A 19,782-nucleotide genomic window follows, 5' to 3' on the forward strand; every position below is an offset into this window, starting at 1 on the left:
ATGAATTTATTTACGTCTATAGAATGATTGTAGGACCAAGGACTCACTTGGCCAGTTGGGTCCATGTTGCTCAGTCCCACTACGCTGCGAATTATTTTCCTTTAGATACTTATCCACCTCCCTTTTCAATACCTGACAACCCATATCTTAAACAATCTATGTAAAAAAAAAGTACTTTCCCCTAAGTTGGTAAGGAAAGTGCTTTTATTTTCTGCCACCATTGCACAAAACACAGCACATTCCTCGAATAACCTTCACCCCTTTTTCCAACCTGAAGTGAAATGCGACATATCTGCTTTTTCTAGAACAGATGATTTTTTAAATTTAAGTAACATTGGTGTGCACTATTATGGAAAACTTCAAAATTAAAGTCATTGTTAATTCAGAGCATGAAGTCTGAATCATTCATTCATTTTTGATTAGCATTGTTCATGACCTACTTTACAAGAATTAAAGGAAGACAACAACTCCCCACCAGATATCGCCTCTGCCTCCATCCACTCACCTGCCTTCCTCCTACCCCAACCCCCACCCTTGCCGTGTGTTCACTATCCACTCTGACCTCCCCCTTTCTGACACAGAACGGTCTGTCCTCAGCAGAGGCCTCACCTTTGTTCCCCTCCATGGCCAAAATCCACAAACAGAACTGTCCTGGCAGACACATTGTTTCTGCTTGTTCATGTCCCACATAATTCGCATGGGCCCCAGCAGGACTCTCGCTTCACTTTTTTCCCCTGTTGCCAGCCGGGCAACCTTGGCAGCTTTTTAGGTTGCCAAATGACATTTTAGGTGGTCATTTAAGATGGCTTGCATGACGCGTGCTCGGACAAAGTTCGTAGTTACCAGTCGGAATTATGCTCAATGAAGCATTCACATATTATTTCTGCTTCAAATAAAGTCACAAACTAATATATTCACCAATCAAGACATGATATATACCACAATGACATGCAGCAAAATTATAATACAGTATCTCAACTCTTTTTACACATTGCAATTAATGCAATTTTTATTATTTCTTTCCACTTCCAAACAAAAATGTGGTTGGATTATTCAGCGTATGATCAACCTGTGTCAATAAATCCTGGACCTTGATAACATATATGCTTAACCATGCACACTACAGATTGATGCAAGCATGTTTTCTGTGAAGGACCGAAAATTATCATGACATGGCCATAGCATGGGTCGTTATTGCTACTGGGACAGAAACACTCTCGCTTCCCACATAATTTATTCACAACAAAAGGTTGCAAGGAATTGTCTAAAGGCATTTTATGGCAATAGCTGTTAAAACTGACTATACCCATCTGACAGGTTAAACATTACACTGACTAACAAGAGATGGCCAAAGGACATAAATGCAGCAAATGTTTGGTAATATATTTAAAGGTGTCAAGACGCCACATTACCAGACATTCAGATTAGATGTATGTGGCAATGAAGATACCCAGTTTGTGAGCACCATTTTTAAAAAGAATTGTTGATAAACGCTTTTTCCATCATTCCCACTTCAGAATTAACGTTAAAATTTCAACTGAAATATCTCCTGACCAAATTTGTGATGTATATGACTGACTGTAGAAGTAAAACCTGGATAAATCCAATGTATAGTTGTGAATGTTGCTCATTAAATAACTACAGTACTGATACTCCATATTAACAGCATTGATTTGCCATTAAAATGAATTCTGTAATAACGTGTCAGTGACAATCGAACACTGCGGTTTTAATGTTTCACGTGTTCAAAATTTAATTAATCCATCTTTATGGATTAAAACAAATAATAACATTGGGAATTAAAACATATTTGATTGCATTCCGTTATCAAACATAGTCAGTGTTAGCTCTGAAGACATTTCCAGCACAATAGGGTCGGGGGGGGGGGGGGGGTGTATGAATCAGTGCAGGATGGATAGATGGTGGGGGGGGGGGGGGGCTTGAGAAGGCAATCGGTGTAGATTGGATGGATTGAGGCAGGGGAATTCGTGAGTGTTGGTTGGAGTAGGTAAAATTGTGAGGGGAGAGCGCGGGGGATGTCAGTGGGGTTGAATGGGGGGGATCTGTGCAGGAAGAGTCTGCAAAAGGATATAGATAAGCTAGGTGAGTGGGCAACAACTTGGCAGATGAAGTTTAATACTAATAAATGTGAAGTCATTCACTTTGGGAAAAAAAATGATAGGGCAAGTTATTTTCTAAATGAGGAGGAGCTGCGTTGTAATGCAACGCAAAGGGATCTAGGGGTATTAGTACATGAATCACTAAAAGTTAGTATGCAGGTGCAGCAAGCAATCAGGAAGGCCAATGGAGTTTTGGCCTTTATTGCTAGGGGGATTGAGTATAAAAACACGGAGGTCTTGCTGCAGCTGTACACAGTATTAGTGAGACCACATTTGGAATACTGTGTACAGTTCTGGGGTCCATGCTTAAGAAAGGATGTACTAGCCCTGGAGGCAGTGCAGCGAAGGTTTACAAGATTAATTCCTGCAATGAGGGGATTGACATATGAGGAAAGGTTAAGTAGGCTGGAACTCTACTCTTTGGAGTTTAGAAGAATGAGAGGCGATCTCATTGAAACATATAAGATCGTGAGGGGCCTTGATCGGGTGGATGCACCGAGGATGTTCCCAATGATCGGGGAAACTAGAACTAGGGGACATAGTTGCAGAATAAGGGGGGGCTCTTTTAAAACGGAGATGAGGAAGAACTTCTTCACCCAGAGGGTGGTTAATTTATGGAATTCACTGCCCCAGGGAGCAGTGGAAGCAGAAACTTTAAATATATTTAAGACTAAAATAGATGGTTTTTTAGCTGCCAAGGGGATAAGGGGCTACGGGGAGAGGGCAGGGATATGGACCTAGGTATGGTTAGTATAGTAAGACCTGAGTGATCTCCTGGACAAGTGTCGATCGCCTGGATTGGGGTCGGAGAGGAATTTCCCGGATTTTTTTCCCGAATTGGACCTGGGTTTTTATCCGGTTTTTTGCCTCTCCCAGGAGATCACGAGGTTTTTGGGGTGGAGAGGGGTGATAGCGGTATAAAGGGGAGGGTAGTGTCTTGTGTTCTGTGTCTTGTGTCTACTGTTTGTGGGTAAGTGTGTCTGTTTAGTGTTCAGCCATGAGCGAATGGCGGTGCGGGCTCGACGGACCTGGTGGTCTACTCTCGCACCTACTTTCTATGTTTCTATGTTTCTATGATGGATGGGAGGAGCAGTGCAGGATGAAGGGGTGACAGTACAAAATGAATTGGGGGACCAGTGTAGGATTGATGGGGAGTGGCAGGAGAATCAATGTGAGGTGGCTAGGGAGATCAGTGCAGGATGAATAGATGGGGGGGGGGGGGGGGGAGCCCAGGGGATTTCAGTGAGGACTGAATAGAGACAGGAATGGGGATCAGTGCGGGATAAAGAGGAGGGGTCTCAGGATAAGGGGAGTGGAGGGGGGCGTATGAGAGAGAGAGAGAGAGAGAGAGAGAGAGAGAGAGAGAGAGAGAGAGAGAGAGAGAGAGAGAGAGGAAGGGGCAGAGGAGGTGGGAAGGAAGGCCAGCGCTCCTCGGACAACACCTGTCAGGCACAGAAATCGCAACCAAAATATAGAGGGGACCGCGGACAAAATATCTTGGCGGCCGCGCACGCATGCGCACACTCACACATGCGCGCGAGGCTTCGGAGGCTTCTGTGAACGGTAATTTCAGCTCAATCCAGCGCTAAATGCAGCTGAACTCTGCCTGTCTCGCCTACAGCCCCGTCTCAATCCAGGTTAACCTGGCGGGACAGGCAGAGTGAGCCGGGTTTTGCGCTGGCTGTGGGCCTGGGGGCACCGCGTCCGTCTGACTCCCGACGCCTCTGGCCACCCCCGGGCGTGTGGAGGCTCTCGGGCGGGGATGGGGATGGTCCAGTGGCGGTTTGGCAGCGATTGCAGCACCGGAGACCGGGATCGGTCCTGGCTGCGGTGCAGGGCTGCCGAGAGTGTTTTTGGTTCGTCTCCCTCCTCCAATCACCCTCTCCCCCCCTACTCTACTTCCGCCTCTGACCGACACCTCCCTCCTCCAAGGGTCTGTTTTGAAAGCACCGCTGGCGGAGTGGCAGCAGCTGCCGCTAACACGCCGGGCGGGGCGGGGTGAGGGAGGAGGAGATGGTGCTGCTGCTGTGCGGGGCCCGACATTCGCTCCGACCCTCCGGCAAGCCACACTTAGCATCTTTCCCACAACCGTCGTCCCACACAAAACGTCACGTTCCTTTTCTCCAGAGATGCTGCCGGACCCACGGAGTTACTCCAGTTTTCTGTGTCTATATTCGGTATCAACCAAGTTGCCAAGCCGGGCAAAATGACTCGGTGTTTAGGTTGCCGGGCGGCACTTTGAGTGGTCATTGGCACCCGGGCAACCGTGAATTTCGAGCCCTGCCCAGCTATGCCTGCCTCTTTTTATGGTACGTCGAACAATCACTATTCCAGGCATACACTGGCCCTATCCCCGAACTCTAACTCCGCTACATTGATGACTGCATCGGTGCTGCCTCCTGCACCCATGCATAACTCACTGACTTCATCAACTTCACGACTAATTCACCACTTCCAACCTCATCTACTGTATGCGCTGTTCCAGGTGTCAGCTTCTGTATATTGGCGAGACCAAGCGCAGGCTCTGCGATCGTTTCGCTGAACACCTCCGCTCGGTCCGTCTTAAGCTACCTGATCTCCCGGTTGCTCAGCACTTTAACTTCCCCACCCAATCTGACCTCTCTGTCCTGGGCCTCCTCCATTATCAGAGTGAGGCCCAGCGCAAATTGGAGGAACAGCACCTCATATTTTAGGGATTGGGTAGATTACACCCCAGTAGTATGAACATTGACTTCTCTATCTTCAAATAGCCCTTGCTTTCCCTCTCACTCTCTCTCTCTCCATCCCCTCCCCCATTCCAGTTCTCTCACCAGTCTTACTGTCTCCGACTACATTCTATCTTTGTCCCGCGCATTCCCGACATCAGTCTGAAGGGTCTCGACTTGAAATGTCACCCATTCCTTCTCTCGAGATGCTGCCTGTCCCGCTGAGTTACTCCAGCATTTTCTGTCTACCTTCGATTTAAACCAGCATCTGCAGTTCTTTTCTACACAATCCATTGATCATAATCATTTACAGAAAATAAAGTGACAAAAGAATCAGCAATCTTCCAGCATTTTAAACTCTTGCCCCATCCCAAATCTAATGGAGACTAATGAAAATAAATCGTTAACAAGGCCATACTCAGGCCTATCTATGGATCAAAATAATACAGAAACAGTTCATTCACATACTATGGTCTGATGAATTTCAGAATTTCCATTGCAATTGCTGGTGGGACTCACCCTGAATGCAGTGACATCAATACTTTTATTGAAATATTTCTTCTTTTCATATTTGTCTCTGATGAAGGTCTCCACAGCTCTGAGTTACAAGTTAAGAGAAAAATTAAAAAGACAAGCTGGATTTCAAACGCCCTATTCAAGACACTGCGTCATAAGACAAGGGATTGTAAAAAGGCAGGAAAATGTAGAGATGCTTGCTGAGACAACCTGAATATGTGGGCAAGAACAAGAGATACAATGAAATGTTGTAAATGTGAGGGTATCCAATTTGGTGCACAAAATGGAAATGCAATGTAATTTTTTAAATGGTGATTTGGCTGGGCGATACTAATATCTAACGGGACCAAAGTGTTTTATACATAAGTCACTGGTAGCCAACTGTTTTTTTTAAATAGATACAGTGCGGAAACAGGCCCTTCGGCCCACTGGGTCTGTGCCGCATAGCGATCCCCTCACATTAACACCACCCTACACTCACTGGGGACAATTTTGGGGTTTTTTCCATTTACCAAGCCAATTAACCTACAAACCTGTACGTCTTTGGAGTGTGGCAGGAAACCGAAGATCTCGGAGAAAACCTACACAGGTCACGGGGAGAACGTACAAACTCCGTACAGACAGCACGCATAGTCGGGATCGAGCCCGGGTCTCCGGCGCTGTAAGGCAGCAACTCTACTGCTGCGCCACCGTGACCGTCCATGTAGTAAGCAATTAAGCAGATAAATGGTATGTTAGTATTTATTGTGAGAGGATGAGTCTCAGAAAGAAAGCTTTATTGTAATTACATAAGGCCTTGGTGAGACCACATATAGAATATTGTGTTCAGTTTTGGTATCCTCACCTAAAGAAAAAGTGTATATATATACTACGGAAGCCGTGAAGATTCTATAGTAGTAGTCATTGGGACAACATAGTTACTGCGACAGACACTATTCTCTGGAGCAAAGACAAAGGGTATGTTGCCTGCCTAGTGCTTGGACTGGAGCAGAACTGGCAGTGAGGGGGAAAGGATCCCGTTGCTGTGGTCCAGGTAGCTAGGACAAGGAAGGAGATTCTGCTGCAAGATGAGCAGCAGCTTGGGGCAAAATGAAAAACCACAACCACAAGGGTAATCAACTCTGGATTATCTGAGCCACATACAAATTGCCACAAATAAACAGGATGAGAGGTAAAAGCATGGCTCAAAGTGTGATGTAGTAGAAACCACATGGTGTGGGACTGGGCTGCGCTCAACCATATTTCAGGAAATGAGCATGAACAAATGGTGGAAATATCTGTAGAGGAACCCTTTACAATTTGATAAACTTTCAGGCAGTCATGGAAAAGGATATGGTTGGGCCTAGATTTCAGTTCTTACAATGGGGAGGGCTGACTTCAATAGTGTAAATTAGTTCCTTGTGAAAGTAGATTGGAAGCAGCTACAAGAGAGAGAAAAACAACTTTCGGGAGGCATTTAAAAGTGTTACAATTAAAAGCATAATAGTAAGACTCTGGTCAGCCTATTGCTTTAAGGGCAAGAAGCATAGATGATAAGATTAGGGGATGTTGGTTCATAAAGGAAGTTTAGAGTTTAACGAGGAAAGAGGAAGCGTTGGTTAGGTACAGGAAATGGCTACTGAGCAAGTTATTTAGGGTTTATTTGAAGCTTTAGAGGAGAGCATAAGAAAACAGTCAGGGAGGTAAAAATGGACATGGAAAGGCACTGGTCCACAAAATTACAGAGAATTACAGAGCATTTTATAAACATGCTAGAAGCAAGAAAGCATCTAGAGAAAAAGTGCGTCCCATCTGGGGCAGGAAGTCCGTGTGTGCAGTCAGGTGATCTATGGTGTCCTGAATGAACACTATTTGCTGGTATTCAGCAGGGTGAAGGGTGGGGAGGATGGGGTTAGGGAAGGTGCACGATAGTCTAGTCCCAAACCAAAATGTCTTCTGTCCATTTCCCTCTACAGATGCTGCCTGACCCACTGAACTCTTGGTAGTATTTTGTTTTTTGCTCAATAGTCTGGAACATATTTGTATCAGGAAACTGAAGATGAAATGCTGCTGGATTAGAGGGTACTAGCTACAGGGAAATGTTGGACAAACTGGAATTGTTTTCTCTAGAGTGTCAGAAGATGAGGGGAGATCTGATAGAAACATATAACATTGTGAGTGGCATAGACAGAGTAGGCAGCTAGAACCCTTTTCCCAGGATGGAAATGTCAAAAACTAGAGGGCATAGCTTTAAGGTGAAAGGGGAGCTGGAGAACCCCTGCATTCCCTCTCTCTCCATCCCTCCCCAACCCAAGTCACACCAGCTTCTCGTTCTCACCTAGCAAACAGATAACAATGGCCTGTATCAATGTTACTTTTTTGCATACCTTTCACTCATTTGTTCTATATTTCTCTACATCATCGTCTATATCTCGTTTCCCTTTCCCGTGACTTTAAGTCTGAAGAGGAGTCTCGACCCGAAATGTCACCCATACCTTCTCTCCAGAGATGCTGCCTGGCCCGCTGAGTTACTCCACCATTTTCTGCCCATTTTGGGTTTAAACCAGCATCTGCAGTTCCTTCCTACACACCCTTTCCACTATTTATTGATAAAACAGTGATTAAACAGTTGATAAATCTGCAACCTATACATATTCATGTATAATGAATGCATGATAAGCACGGCAATAGAACTTGTCCCTGCAGATGACAGCTCCATCGCCTCACTCGACCCCTGGAGAAACTTGAAAAGGATACTGGTCTGTTTTTGGTCGTTTGAAGTCCTCAGGAAGGTTGACTTCATACAGGAGCTTGGCTTTAGAGTTGCCCATTTCCTGAATACTCTATTCCATAAAAGCACAAAAGACCAAAAGGTTATTGAGACATCACAAAAGCTCCACCATTAACACAAAGGCACCTAAAGCAACAATGAAATCAGAATGGCAGCAAAGATATGACGGGCTGAATGGCCTACTCCTACTATAATTCTTAAAACAATTTAAAAATACTGCATACTTTCCAAACCTTTCCAATTCCACAAGTACTCAGGAGGGCAAATGTCAGTCAGTGCTTGGAGTAAGCTCTTTCAATTGGTCTACGTGGAGTTTAACATAGCCAGTAAATCCCATATTTCCTTACCTCATAGCTGGTTTCTTGGCCCATCAGATCTGTGCAGCCCCAAAATTTGATCCCATTCTCCCACAGATTTTCCCCATAATCTATTCACCCGACCTTCACACTTGCTTGTATACTTGTGGCAATTAGAGCAGTTTGCTGACCTGCCAAAGTGCAGTGGCTCTGTGGTTTGGGAGGAAACCTGGAGGAAAAGCATGTGATCACTGTGAGCGTCTGCAAGCTCTGTCAAGATGATACTGGCGGTCAGGATGACAGGAGCTGTTAGGCAGATTGAAGAAGCAGCATGCCAATCCCATGTTGGTCCCAGCTTCAATGAGAGGGTAGGGGCCAGGAAGAGAAGAGCAAGTACCCATCTCCTGGAGCTGCATTTACTTTGCTCTCAGCTCCCTAAACCTGCCCAAAATCGACAACTCATTCTGCTAACCATGGCTATACCTTACGCCTCACTGCACCCAAGGATACATGGACAAGCTGGTTGACAGGTTTTATAAGGAATGCTGCAGGTTTATCTGAATTTAAACATATGATTTTTAGAGCAGTGTGCTCTGCACCCAAGGCTCAATTCACTGAATGGCAAGGCAGGCTGCATCAATTAGAGGGCCTCTGCTGGAAATGCTTCCTCCTTTGCACAGAAGATGAAGTGGCATTCACTATGTTCAACCGTCAGTGGTAACTCAGTTTCTTTCTTTATTGCTGCCCTACAGTCTGCACAAGTAGGCCATGCATTTCAGAATGAAACATGCATAAGAATCTGCTTCTCTGAGGATACTTCACATGACTATTATTGCCAGGTTTCAGTTCTCATTTATTAGTTTAAACCAGATTTATATAGGCCAATGCAGGAAGGAGATGCACTCTCTCAGGGACTGGATGAGCGGCTTTGAACAAAGGAGATTACAGAAGGTGGTAAGCACCGCCGGTCCATCACAGGTACCACCCTCCCCACTATTGAAGGGATCTATAAGAGGTGCTGCCTCAAAAAGGGCCCATGACACCGTGGCCACACTTATTTCACTCCTGCTATCAAGAAGAATGTGTAGGAGGCAGAAACCGGTGACCACCTGGTTCCTGAACAGCTTCTTCCCATCAACCATCAAGCGTTCTTGAACAATGCACAGCACTAGCTAACCACATGGACTGTCTTTGGTTGCACTACAGACTACGTCCCAAAGATGCAGCTGTAAGCAAGAATTTCATTGCACTTGTACTTCACCCTCCTTGTACATATTAGAATAAATTCAACTTAATTTGATGGTGTTGGCTCAGAATTAAATTCTGGCTCAGGACATTAGGACATCCTCATTTTTCTGCATTTTACAGAATACCACTCTCTCATTGTTGAATTTGTGCCAGTCTAGATTATAGCCTGAAGCTTCTGACTCTTACCAAGAGTGTAAGATGCTCCAAACCACCAACACATCTCCACTCACACACATTATTCATCCATCCAACATTTTGTTTACACACAGTACCTGAATCTGTTCTAGTGTCCATTGGTGCAGAGTTACTGACTTCACCTTGGAGATGTGTACTCCAAGGTTTCTGTGAATGCCAGCACAGCGAATGCAGATGAACACCCCCAGGTTCCACGATGCCCATCTTGGTCCTACGAAAGAGAACAAAACAATCGGAAAATTATTTGGGCACGCTGAAAGCAATAGATTCAAGAGACAAGAAACTGCAATGCTGGAATCTTGAGCAAAATACAAAGTGCTGGAAGAACTCAGCAGGTTCCACCCCCACCTCTCTTTCCCAGCTTGCTCCCCCCACTGCAATCAGCTTGAAGAAGCTTTGCGATCTGAAACGTCGCCTGTCCGTTGCCTCCACAGATGTAAGAAAGATGAAGGGGCAGCAGTGGCACAGATGGTAGAGTTGTTGCCTCAAAGCGCCAAAGACCCAGTATCGATCCTGACCTCGGGTGCTGTCTGTGTGGAGTCTGCACATTCTCCCTGTGACCATCTGGGTCTACAGGACATGCAGGTTTGTTGGTGAATTGACCTCTGTAAATTGCTCGTAGTGTATAGGCAGTGGATGAGAAAGTGGGAGAACAGAGAAATAGTGTAAACAGGTGATCGATGGTCGGCGTGGACTTGGTGGGCCGAAGGGCCTGTTTCCATGCTGTATCTTTCAATTCAAGCTTTCATACAAAACAACAGAAATACAAGGAACAGGGACAATGGAAGATGTAGAGATGGAAGTGGACAAAAGAACAAGTTAATAATTTCAAGTGATTGACACCTGCCAGTGCAATACACCTTTCTCTGCCTTCTATATATTTTCCTTCCTTCAGTTGTAGTCTGGTTGGCTACAGGTGGTTTATGGCATAGCGTGTTAGGCATTCAATCACAATCAGTACTCTGGCATAGCTATTGGCCACCTGAGAAAAATACCTCAAATTGAAGATCAAGACCTCAAAATCCACACAAAGCTGATACTCATTGATTGACAAACTAGATCGATTAGACAAAGCCAGCAGGGATTTATTCAAGGCAAAGGGTCAAGCAATCTTCATAGATTTTTTAATATGAAATAGAGGTGTTTGATGAAGGAAAGCAGCTGATGAGATGCATATGGTCCCACTAAGTGGATTTGCTAAGACACCACCAAATAGGCTTGACAACAAAACTGAAAGCTGTGGGGGGAAAAATAAAGTTGAGGCAGAATGGACAGAAAGTAGCAAGAAACATTAAGTGAAAGTTTGTCTTGCAGATTGGAGGAAAATATTTGAGGGAATCCCATAGGGAAGAGATGCAAAGGTCTTCGAGAAGTGCAAAAGAGATTTGCCAAAATGATTTTGTTCATTGTATTAACTGGAGAAGATTGCCTTGTCCTTTTTGTTAGAGCATCTGATGGAGGTATCTGCAATCCATAGAGCTGATGGACAGAAATTGCTCCTCTTTGAAGAGTAGTTCGAACTAAGGGACATGGAATAACGGTGAATGTGAAAAGAATGAGAGGTTTTAATGAGAGGATCTGGAATGCACGACTGAGGTAATAGCGGAGGCAGATTCAATCACTAAATCTAAAGGGTAAGAATCTGGTAAGTAAAGCCGGATAAGAATCTGAATGAATATAACTTATAAGGCATGGGGAGAGGGCCAGAACGGGACTACACGAGTTGTTCTAACAGAGCCAGTAAGGACTCGATGATCAAAATGTCACCTTTCATGCTGTAACCATTCCGTGATTCTGAAATTCTCATTTTAATCATTGCATCATTTGCCTGCTCAGGCTGTAGATCATTTCTGCTTGTTTGCTTCTCATATGTCATCACTGAAGACATTGTTAAAACCAACTTCTGACCAAGATTTCTGTAATCTGCCTCAACATCTGCATGTTAATTTTTGTTTGAGAATTAAACACTCGAAGATAATTTGCTACACAAGTTGTTGTTTCGTGCGTTACCAAATACAGTATTGTTTTGATGGCCAATCACACTTTATTTTGCACTTACATTCTGTCACACCCTGAAGGCAAATCCAAAAAAATAAATCAACATTCCCATCTTAAGTACACAGCATACAGACACATGCCCCTGCACAAACACTATTTATTTACCTTAAACTCATACTAATATGCCTGAGTAATTTCGCAGCACACTTTCATACCACCCTGACTGTTAATAAGAGATCTTGTCTACTGCTGCTATACAACCAATAGATATTTTATTGATCTGACTGAGATTTTACCATCCATCACTCAACTATGTTTGTTTTGCACCCGGGAATAGGACCCACCAAAACAATGGACAGTTTTCTAATGATTACATCAAAGATCTCTAAGTTTATTCTGCATCTCAGATTTTTGGGCTCACAAGTTACAGCTTACAATTAAGATGAATGTTGACCCTTCTATTATATATTTACACTGCTATCTATCAATGTACAAGGTCAAATACTGTGGAACACCATGTGCCTAAATCACCAAAATCTAAGCAAAGGATGGTGGAAAACATTCCGACACAAGAAAACCTAAAGTTCAAATGAAAGGTCATGAAACATTAACTGGTTTCCTCCACAGATAATTCCACAATTGCTGAGTATTACCAGAATATAGTTCCGTTTTAGATCAAGCATCTGTAGTATTTGTGTTTTCTTTTGTCAGCCATTTAACACCACAAATTGATCTACATTGCTTTTCAGCTGTCAGCTTTGGACCGCCCCGATTTCAAATGCTGGATTCACGGTTACTATCTTCATATTTATAATTCCTAATTTCTCTTTAAGCAGGGTCAATTTCTCTTTTAGCGTTTCCAAGGAAAGGTGCTCCAGTCTTTGTCTTTCCAGTCTTTCCAGAACGCAGCCGCCCGACTCATCACCCACACCAAATCCTGGCATCACATCACTCCAGTCCTCAAAAAACATCACTGGCTTCCCATCTCCCACCGGATCACCTACAAAATCCTGGTCCTCACCTACAAAGCCCTCCACCATCAGGCCCCCCCATATCTCACTGACCTCCTCTCCCCCTACCAACCCTCACGGTCCCTCAGATCCACATCAGCCGGTCTCCTCTCCATCCACAAGTCCAACCTCCGCAGTTTTGGGGACAGAGCCTTCTCCAGGGCAGCTCCCAGGCTCTGGAACTCCCTCCCCCAACTGATCCGCAATTCCGTGTCCCTCACCATCTTCCAGTCCCGCCTCAAGACCCATCTCTTCACCTCTGCCTATCCTTAGCCCCACGTCCCCGTCCCTTTTCATCTGTGCATTAATTGCCTCATACTGTGTTTTGTATTGAATTCTGTCTTTACTTTGTGTACTAGTCATGTCTCTACTATTTATTTCATTCCCCTTACATGTTTTTCCTCTACATGCTCAATTTTTGTAAGGTGTCCTTGAGACTCTTGAAAGGCGCCCATAAATAAAATGAATTATTATTATTATTATTATTATTATTATTATTTGAGCTCCCAGGCTCTGGAACTCCCTCCCCCAACTGATCCGCAATTCCGTGTCCCTCACCATCTTCCAGTCCCGCCTCAAGACCCATCTCTTCACCTCTGCCTATCCTTAGCCCCACGTCCCCGTCCCTTTTCATCTGTGCATTAATTGCCTCATACTGTGTTTTGTATTGAATTCTGTCTTTACTTTGTGTACTAGTCATGTCTCTACTATTTATTTCATTCCCCTTACATGTTTTTCCTCTACATGCTCAATTTTTGTAAGGTGTCCTTGAGACTCTTGAAAGGCGCCCATAAATAAAATGAATTATTATTATTATTATTATTTGTCTCCTTCTGCGGTCATAATCTCAGTTCTAATATCCCGTTAGTAAAGGAGAAGCAGAAGCAAAAAACAGCAGCAGGTGCGCGGGGCTCACTGGTGCATCCTGCGAGGCGGGAGTGAGGTCAGAAGCCAGGGTTCTAAAGGGCAGGGAGACAGTGGCAGCCGCAGCTTACATTTTATAAGTTCTTTTTAAGTATCTGGCATTCTTGTTTTATGACTGTCATTAGCGGGCCAGGTTGTATTGTCGTTTCATGATCACGGAACCTCTGTTGGTATAGTACAATGGTGCACTGGTAGAGCTGCTACCTCACATCGCCAGAGACCAGAGTTCGATCTTGACTACGATGTGAATGGGCAATTGATGTCTGGCATGGACTCAGTGGGCTGAAGGGCCTGGTTCCACACTGTATCACTGAACTACACCAATTTGCGGCATTTCGGTGCTGAACAGGGTGAATAAAGGGTATGATTAAAGGGGACTGGAAGAAGAAAATTTGAAGCATAATTGGATATGTACACTTTTAAAAAAAACAAGAGATGTAGCAAAAAGTTAGCAAGAGTGCTCAGAGCCCTGGGCCCAGTGAGGGAACTGGAAGTTCCTTGGACAAATGACTTATAATTGATGACATGGTGTACAACTTATCAAAAAGGTTCAAAGATAGGAAGCTCAGACTATACAATAGATTAAAAGAACAAAAACAATCTGACAAAGCTGAAGCAAAGTACATCTAGGTCATAGTGCATAAAGAAACAAATATCATAACTTTCTGAATAGGCATAAATGAATTGTAAATTCAATCCCAGAAGTCACAAATGAATGGGTGGAAGCATTGGATAGAGAAAATAAGTTTGGAAATGCAGGTCAGCCAGCTGCCTGCTTATGGTATGTCCATGATGGTTCAGGCTGAACTCAGTAGCCATGGGAGAACATAGAATGGATACCTTTGGGATTGATGATGTAGACAACAAAAACACACAAAAATCGGAGCGACAAAAGCTTCCTGCCCACTCAAGCTTACCCCATCATTCAAGTAACAACAGTGAACACTAATTAAAATGCTCTCAGCAGGTCCAAGATGCACACCAGCTCCTGTGATGCCCACTAGTCCTGCAAGATCCCCAGCAAGCCAGTGTTGCTGTCCATGGACAGTAATGCTACAATGATGGGAGCAGGCAGTCTGCATGCTATCTGCTATCTGCACCAGGGAATGGTTACAGCAGGAGATGGGGAACTGAGGAGCAGCAGTTTAAATAGACAGAGGGAGTCTCACCCTATACATGTCCTATAATAGTAAACCCTGCTCTCATTGAGGCTATGGTGTTAAATAAAATGTTCCTAGAGTTTCTGTATCTCCTGCTCCCCATTTGTTACAAGATTGGGATATACACAATGTGGAAGTAGAGGTAAGAATTTCATTGTTCCATCTGGGACATATAGCAATAAAATACTCTTGAGTCTCTGGTTAGGAGATGGGAATGCATCTGTCACTGAGAACACAGCACCAGTGACGTATCACTATGATCACCTCACTGCCAAAGGATCCTTTGAAAGAAAAATACCCTGCATTTTCTAAAACAACATTGATTGAGAGATTTATATTGGCTAGCACCTAGGAGAGATTCCACCAGTTTGTTTTAAAAGAAGCAATGTGATTTTTTTTTTTGCTTCAGGAAGGCAGATGCAGTCTTATTTTAGAAACTCGTCTGAAGGATGTGAATGATAAGTGGCGCTCCAAAATGCATTGCAAAATTGACTACACTTCAAAAATATTTCAGTGTAAAGTGCTCCTGGAAATTTTGAAACCAATGTTAAAGAAAATGCATCAATTGTAGTTATATTGCGCATGCAGTGCTCAAATAAATCTTGAATCTGCAATCTTTTACCTCAGAACTAATAATAATAACTGGGACAGAGACAACACCTTATATCTCAGCTGACAAAACAGGTACTTTAAAATACAAAGAACAATAAAACATAATGCATTTCAACAAACGAAAGGTTGTGCAGTCTGTACGAACTGCAAACACAGCAACCTGCAGAGGTAGATGAGTGGACCTGCACATAAACAGGATACTACAAATGGAAGAGACATTTTTGCATATCTTTCATTCATTTGTTCTATCACCCTCAACATCACCGTCTATATCTCTCGTTTCCCATCCCCCTGACTCTGTCTGAAGAGGGGTCTCGACCCGAAACGTCACCTATTCCTTTTCTCCAGAGATGCTGTCTGACCCGCTGAGTTCCTCCAGCTTTTTATGTCTATCTTCGGTTTAAACCAGCATCTTTAGTTTCTACACATATTACAAAAGGAAATCAGTTTGGTCATTCAGCTTAGACTGTCAAATGCAAGTGTTATCAGGCCTGTGATCAGTAAGAACATTAACTTTCACTCAACGACCTTCGCCAAAGGTCCTTGTTGATGTGAAGCTTGAGTGCGCCAGATCCCAAGAACTAAACTGCCTGGAGCTGTGCTGTTGGCAGAATCACTAGAGTGGACAGACTTCCTCAGTTGAAGGGAGATTCCTGACAAAGCACAGCCCAAGAAGACGTTAACGGTAAAACTGGCGGAGGATGGTGGCTGACCAGCAGGTGGAATACCACAATGGCTAAAGAGCCTGTCCCACTTACGCAATTTTTTTGGCGATTTGCCGGCACCCGTCATAGTCGCAGCAGGTTGCCAAAAATGTTCAAAATGTTGAAAATCCAGCGGCTACCAGAAAAAGGTACGACTCTCTGGGCCACTTCTCACGACCATACAGGCGTCACCCCGCGACATATGACGGGAGCCGTCAAATCGCCAAAAAAAATTGTGTAAGTGGACAGGCTCTTATGTCGGCCGGAACTATGAGTGGTGGCTGTCACTAGTCTCCCCACTTTAAAATATGTCACTCATAGGCATCCATCTGAAGCAACAAAAACGTCTGTGGCTCCAAGATCAGCCTCTTCAGCCATCTCAAGACCCACAGAAAGGACACACCAGTCAGACAAACATGCTCAACTTTGAGTGATCACCGATGATGACTCAAGACCAAATGGTTTCACACGACAACTGAAGATTTAGTGACAAGGAAATCACAGGCACCAGGGAAGGCAACTGATTCACATTCTGCAGACATCAACAATTTGTGGAATTCATTACTAATTCTCAAGATGTCACATTTGACACGGCAATGAATCTGAAAGAAGCAGCATCTATCTGCTTAAAAATTCAGCTTTTCAGGTTCTTCGTGTTGCAATTTGGTTACGGTAATGAGGATGATTCGATATATCAGAACAAGGGGTCACAGTTTAAGGATCCAGAACAAGGGTTCACAGTTTAAGGATAAGGGGGAAATCTTTTAGGACCGAGATGAGGAAAACATTTTTCAAACAGAGAGTGGTGAATCTCTGGAATTCTCTGCCACAGAAGGTAGTTGAGGCCAGTTCATTGGCTATATTTAAGAGGGAGTTAGATGTGGCCCTTGTGGCTAAAGGGATCAGGGGGTATGGAGAGAAGGCAGGTACAGGATACTGAGTTGGATGATCAGCCATGATCATATTGAATGGCGGTGCAGGATCGAAGGGCCGAATGGCCTACTCCTGCACCTATTTTCTATGTTTCTATGATATGGGTCAGTTGGAAGAGATGGGGGCAAGGAAAGATCACAATGACAGCCAGAAAGTAAAACAGGGAAAATGAAATTCTGATGAATGGTCCCAACCCGAAATGTCATATGTCCATCCCTCCTCAGATGCGGCCCGACCTGCTGAGAATTTCCAGCCCTTCCTGTTTTGCTCACGATTCCAGCATTTGCAGTTCTTTGTCTCCAAAATAAAATTGTAATTTCGTTAAATTCGCCAGTATCTTTTTCAATACATTATTGGCAAACTTGGTCCAGAATTCAAACATGGAAACAGGACCTCAAGCCCACCACGTCAACCATCAAGCACCTACCTACACTGATTTAACCTTCTATCCACATTATTATCAATTCTCCACATTCCACCACACACCTTCTAACTGGAGGCAATTTACAGTTGACGATGAACCTTTTAACCTTTAATCCGTTATGTATTTCAGGCTTTCATGCACAACACAAAAACTTTTTTGGCATGTGGAGTTGAGACACCTGATGACTTATGGCCTTCCAAAAATATATTCAAAAAGTATCTATGCCAAAAAAGTTTACATATTTCTTTGCCTGACCCAAATTACAAACAAACGCACAAGGAGGCCATTTTGAAGATCCAGTCAAGAAAACACACATCTGCTTCCTCAAAAGACTAAAGAGGTTCAGCACGACTCAACCATCTCATCAATTTGTACAGGTGCACTGCAGAAAGCATGCTTTTTGACGCATCAGTTTGGTTTCGCAACATCTCTTCCCAAGACCGCGAAAGTTTGGAGAGTTGTTGACATAGCTCGCTCACCAACTTATCGACTCCATCTACGCTTCATGCTGCCTTGTGAAAGCAGCCAACAAGCAGCAATCAAGGACTATTTACACCTCACCGGCAAAAAATACAACAGCTTGAAAGCACGTATCACCATTCCTCTATGTAGCTGTGTAGTGACTTAATTGTACTCAAGGATAGTTTGAATTTGACTGGATAGCATGCAAACAACGTTTTTCACTGGGTACACATCTCGGTACACATGACAATAATAAACCTACACCTATGTCGTGCGATGAAACCAGTTAATTTTGCAGTGCAGGGTTGGATGTCATTTTCTTAAACTTGGATACAACTGAACAGCAATTTCAGGTCTGGGGAACAAAATACATCATTTATAGGCCAGATCTATGGTCAGATGCTCGGGACATGAGAATCACTGAACAAAACAAAAACTATGTCATCCGCTACCATTTCGTTAGTTGCCTGATGTAATGGTAGCTGACTAATTGTGGCAATCAATGGACAACAGACCCATTCATGAGGCGAGAATTTTGAGAATCATACTCTTGTCACTTGTCTCCCCAAAAACTCTACACTAGCATGTCTCATTTAATTATTCATAAACTGTATCCTAAAATACTATTTTCTAAAAGAAAATCATTGTATTATAATTAACCAATACATTAACTGTTTACATCAAATCCTGAAGGTACCTGAACCATACATTGACATATAGCCGCTATTTTAAAATTAGAGCTGTCTCCTCTGATTCCACTTTTCTGAAACATGTTTTGTGATCAACAATTTCCAATTCCCTTAATATTCCTAAAGCAGCAGTCATACAAAATGGGAGGGGAGAATATGAGAAAGATGATTGTGTAATTTAATCTGCCTACGAAGCACCACAAGAGCTATCTCACACACCCATATTTACTTTCAATGATAGCTGGCGCAGATACAGTGATGTGGTTTCGGTGGCAGTAAACAACTCATCAGTGAAGATATAAAACTAGAAGCCCAGTTTTTTTTAACAGTGTGGATGTTACTGACTATACCATCACATTCTCTATCCATATATGCTGGATGTTAGGAAACAGAACCCTTAAGGCTGAAGCCACATCTGCAATGGGTTCGGGCATAGTGCAACTGGAGAGGAATCTCAGAGACTGAGACCCTAAGCATTCATCTAGGGTTACTACACTGCCTAAACCAGGTGTCATCAAGGCAGAGTGGTTTCTGCATGGAAAGAAAAACTATTTTAATCAGAACAATGGAGCTGTTTCCTGAATAAACCCGATTGCTGGCTTATAGTGTGAAGCCAACACATTCCTATCAACAAAGGGCAGCGATCTATATCTGCATCAACGGTAAACAAACAATGAGAGACACAAAGTGCTGGAGTAACTCAGTGGGTCAGGCAGCATCTCTGGAGAATATGAATAGGTGTTGTTTCAGGTCGGGACCCTTTTTCAGACAAACTGGTGTGGGGGCAGGGAGGGAGAAAGCAAGAAGAGAGTAAGTCCAATTCTCCAATTTTTGGTAACCTCTAATTAAACCCCCCCACCTCTCCCCCATGACTCCTTTCTTCCCCCCTCCCTGTGCCCCACCTAGACTTTCACCGATTCTCTCCTTCCCCACATTTCCTTCCTCTGGCTTCACAATTTGCAACTCTTCAATCCTTTTGACACACCTTTATTCCAACTCTGGCCTTTGTCGAACCG

The 19,782-nt window shown here is 43.7% G+C and overlaps 1 protein-coding gene across 3 annotated transcripts in view; it reads right to left on the minus strand.

Annotated features, from left to right (window-relative positions):
• smap2 (small ArfGAP2) overlaps window positions 1-19,782 on the minus strand; it is a 40,581-nt gene that overhangs the window by 11,416 nt on the left and 9,383 nt on the right. For all 3 annotated transcript variants that reach the window (XM_033045500.1, XM_033045502.1, XM_033045499.1), the window contains 3 exons: window positions 9,928-10,061; window positions 8,078-8,163; window positions 5,345-5,423 (listed from right to left, as the gene is read on the minus strand). In XM_033045500.1, the coding sequence (XP_032901391.1) occupies window positions 5,345-5,423; window positions 8,078-8,163; window positions 9,928-10,061 (299 nt within the window). The remainder of the gene's footprint in view (window positions 1-5,344; window positions 5,424-8,077; window positions 8,164-9,927; window positions 10,062-19,782) is intronic.

The sequence above is a fragment of the Amblyraja radiata genome, chromosome 27 (genome assembly GCF_010909765.2).
Source record: "Amblyraja radiata isolate CabotCenter1 chromosome 27, sAmbRad1.1.pri, whole genome shotgun sequence".
NCBI lineage: Eukaryota > Metazoa > Chordata > Chondrichthyes > Rajiformes > Rajidae > Amblyraja > Amblyraja radiata.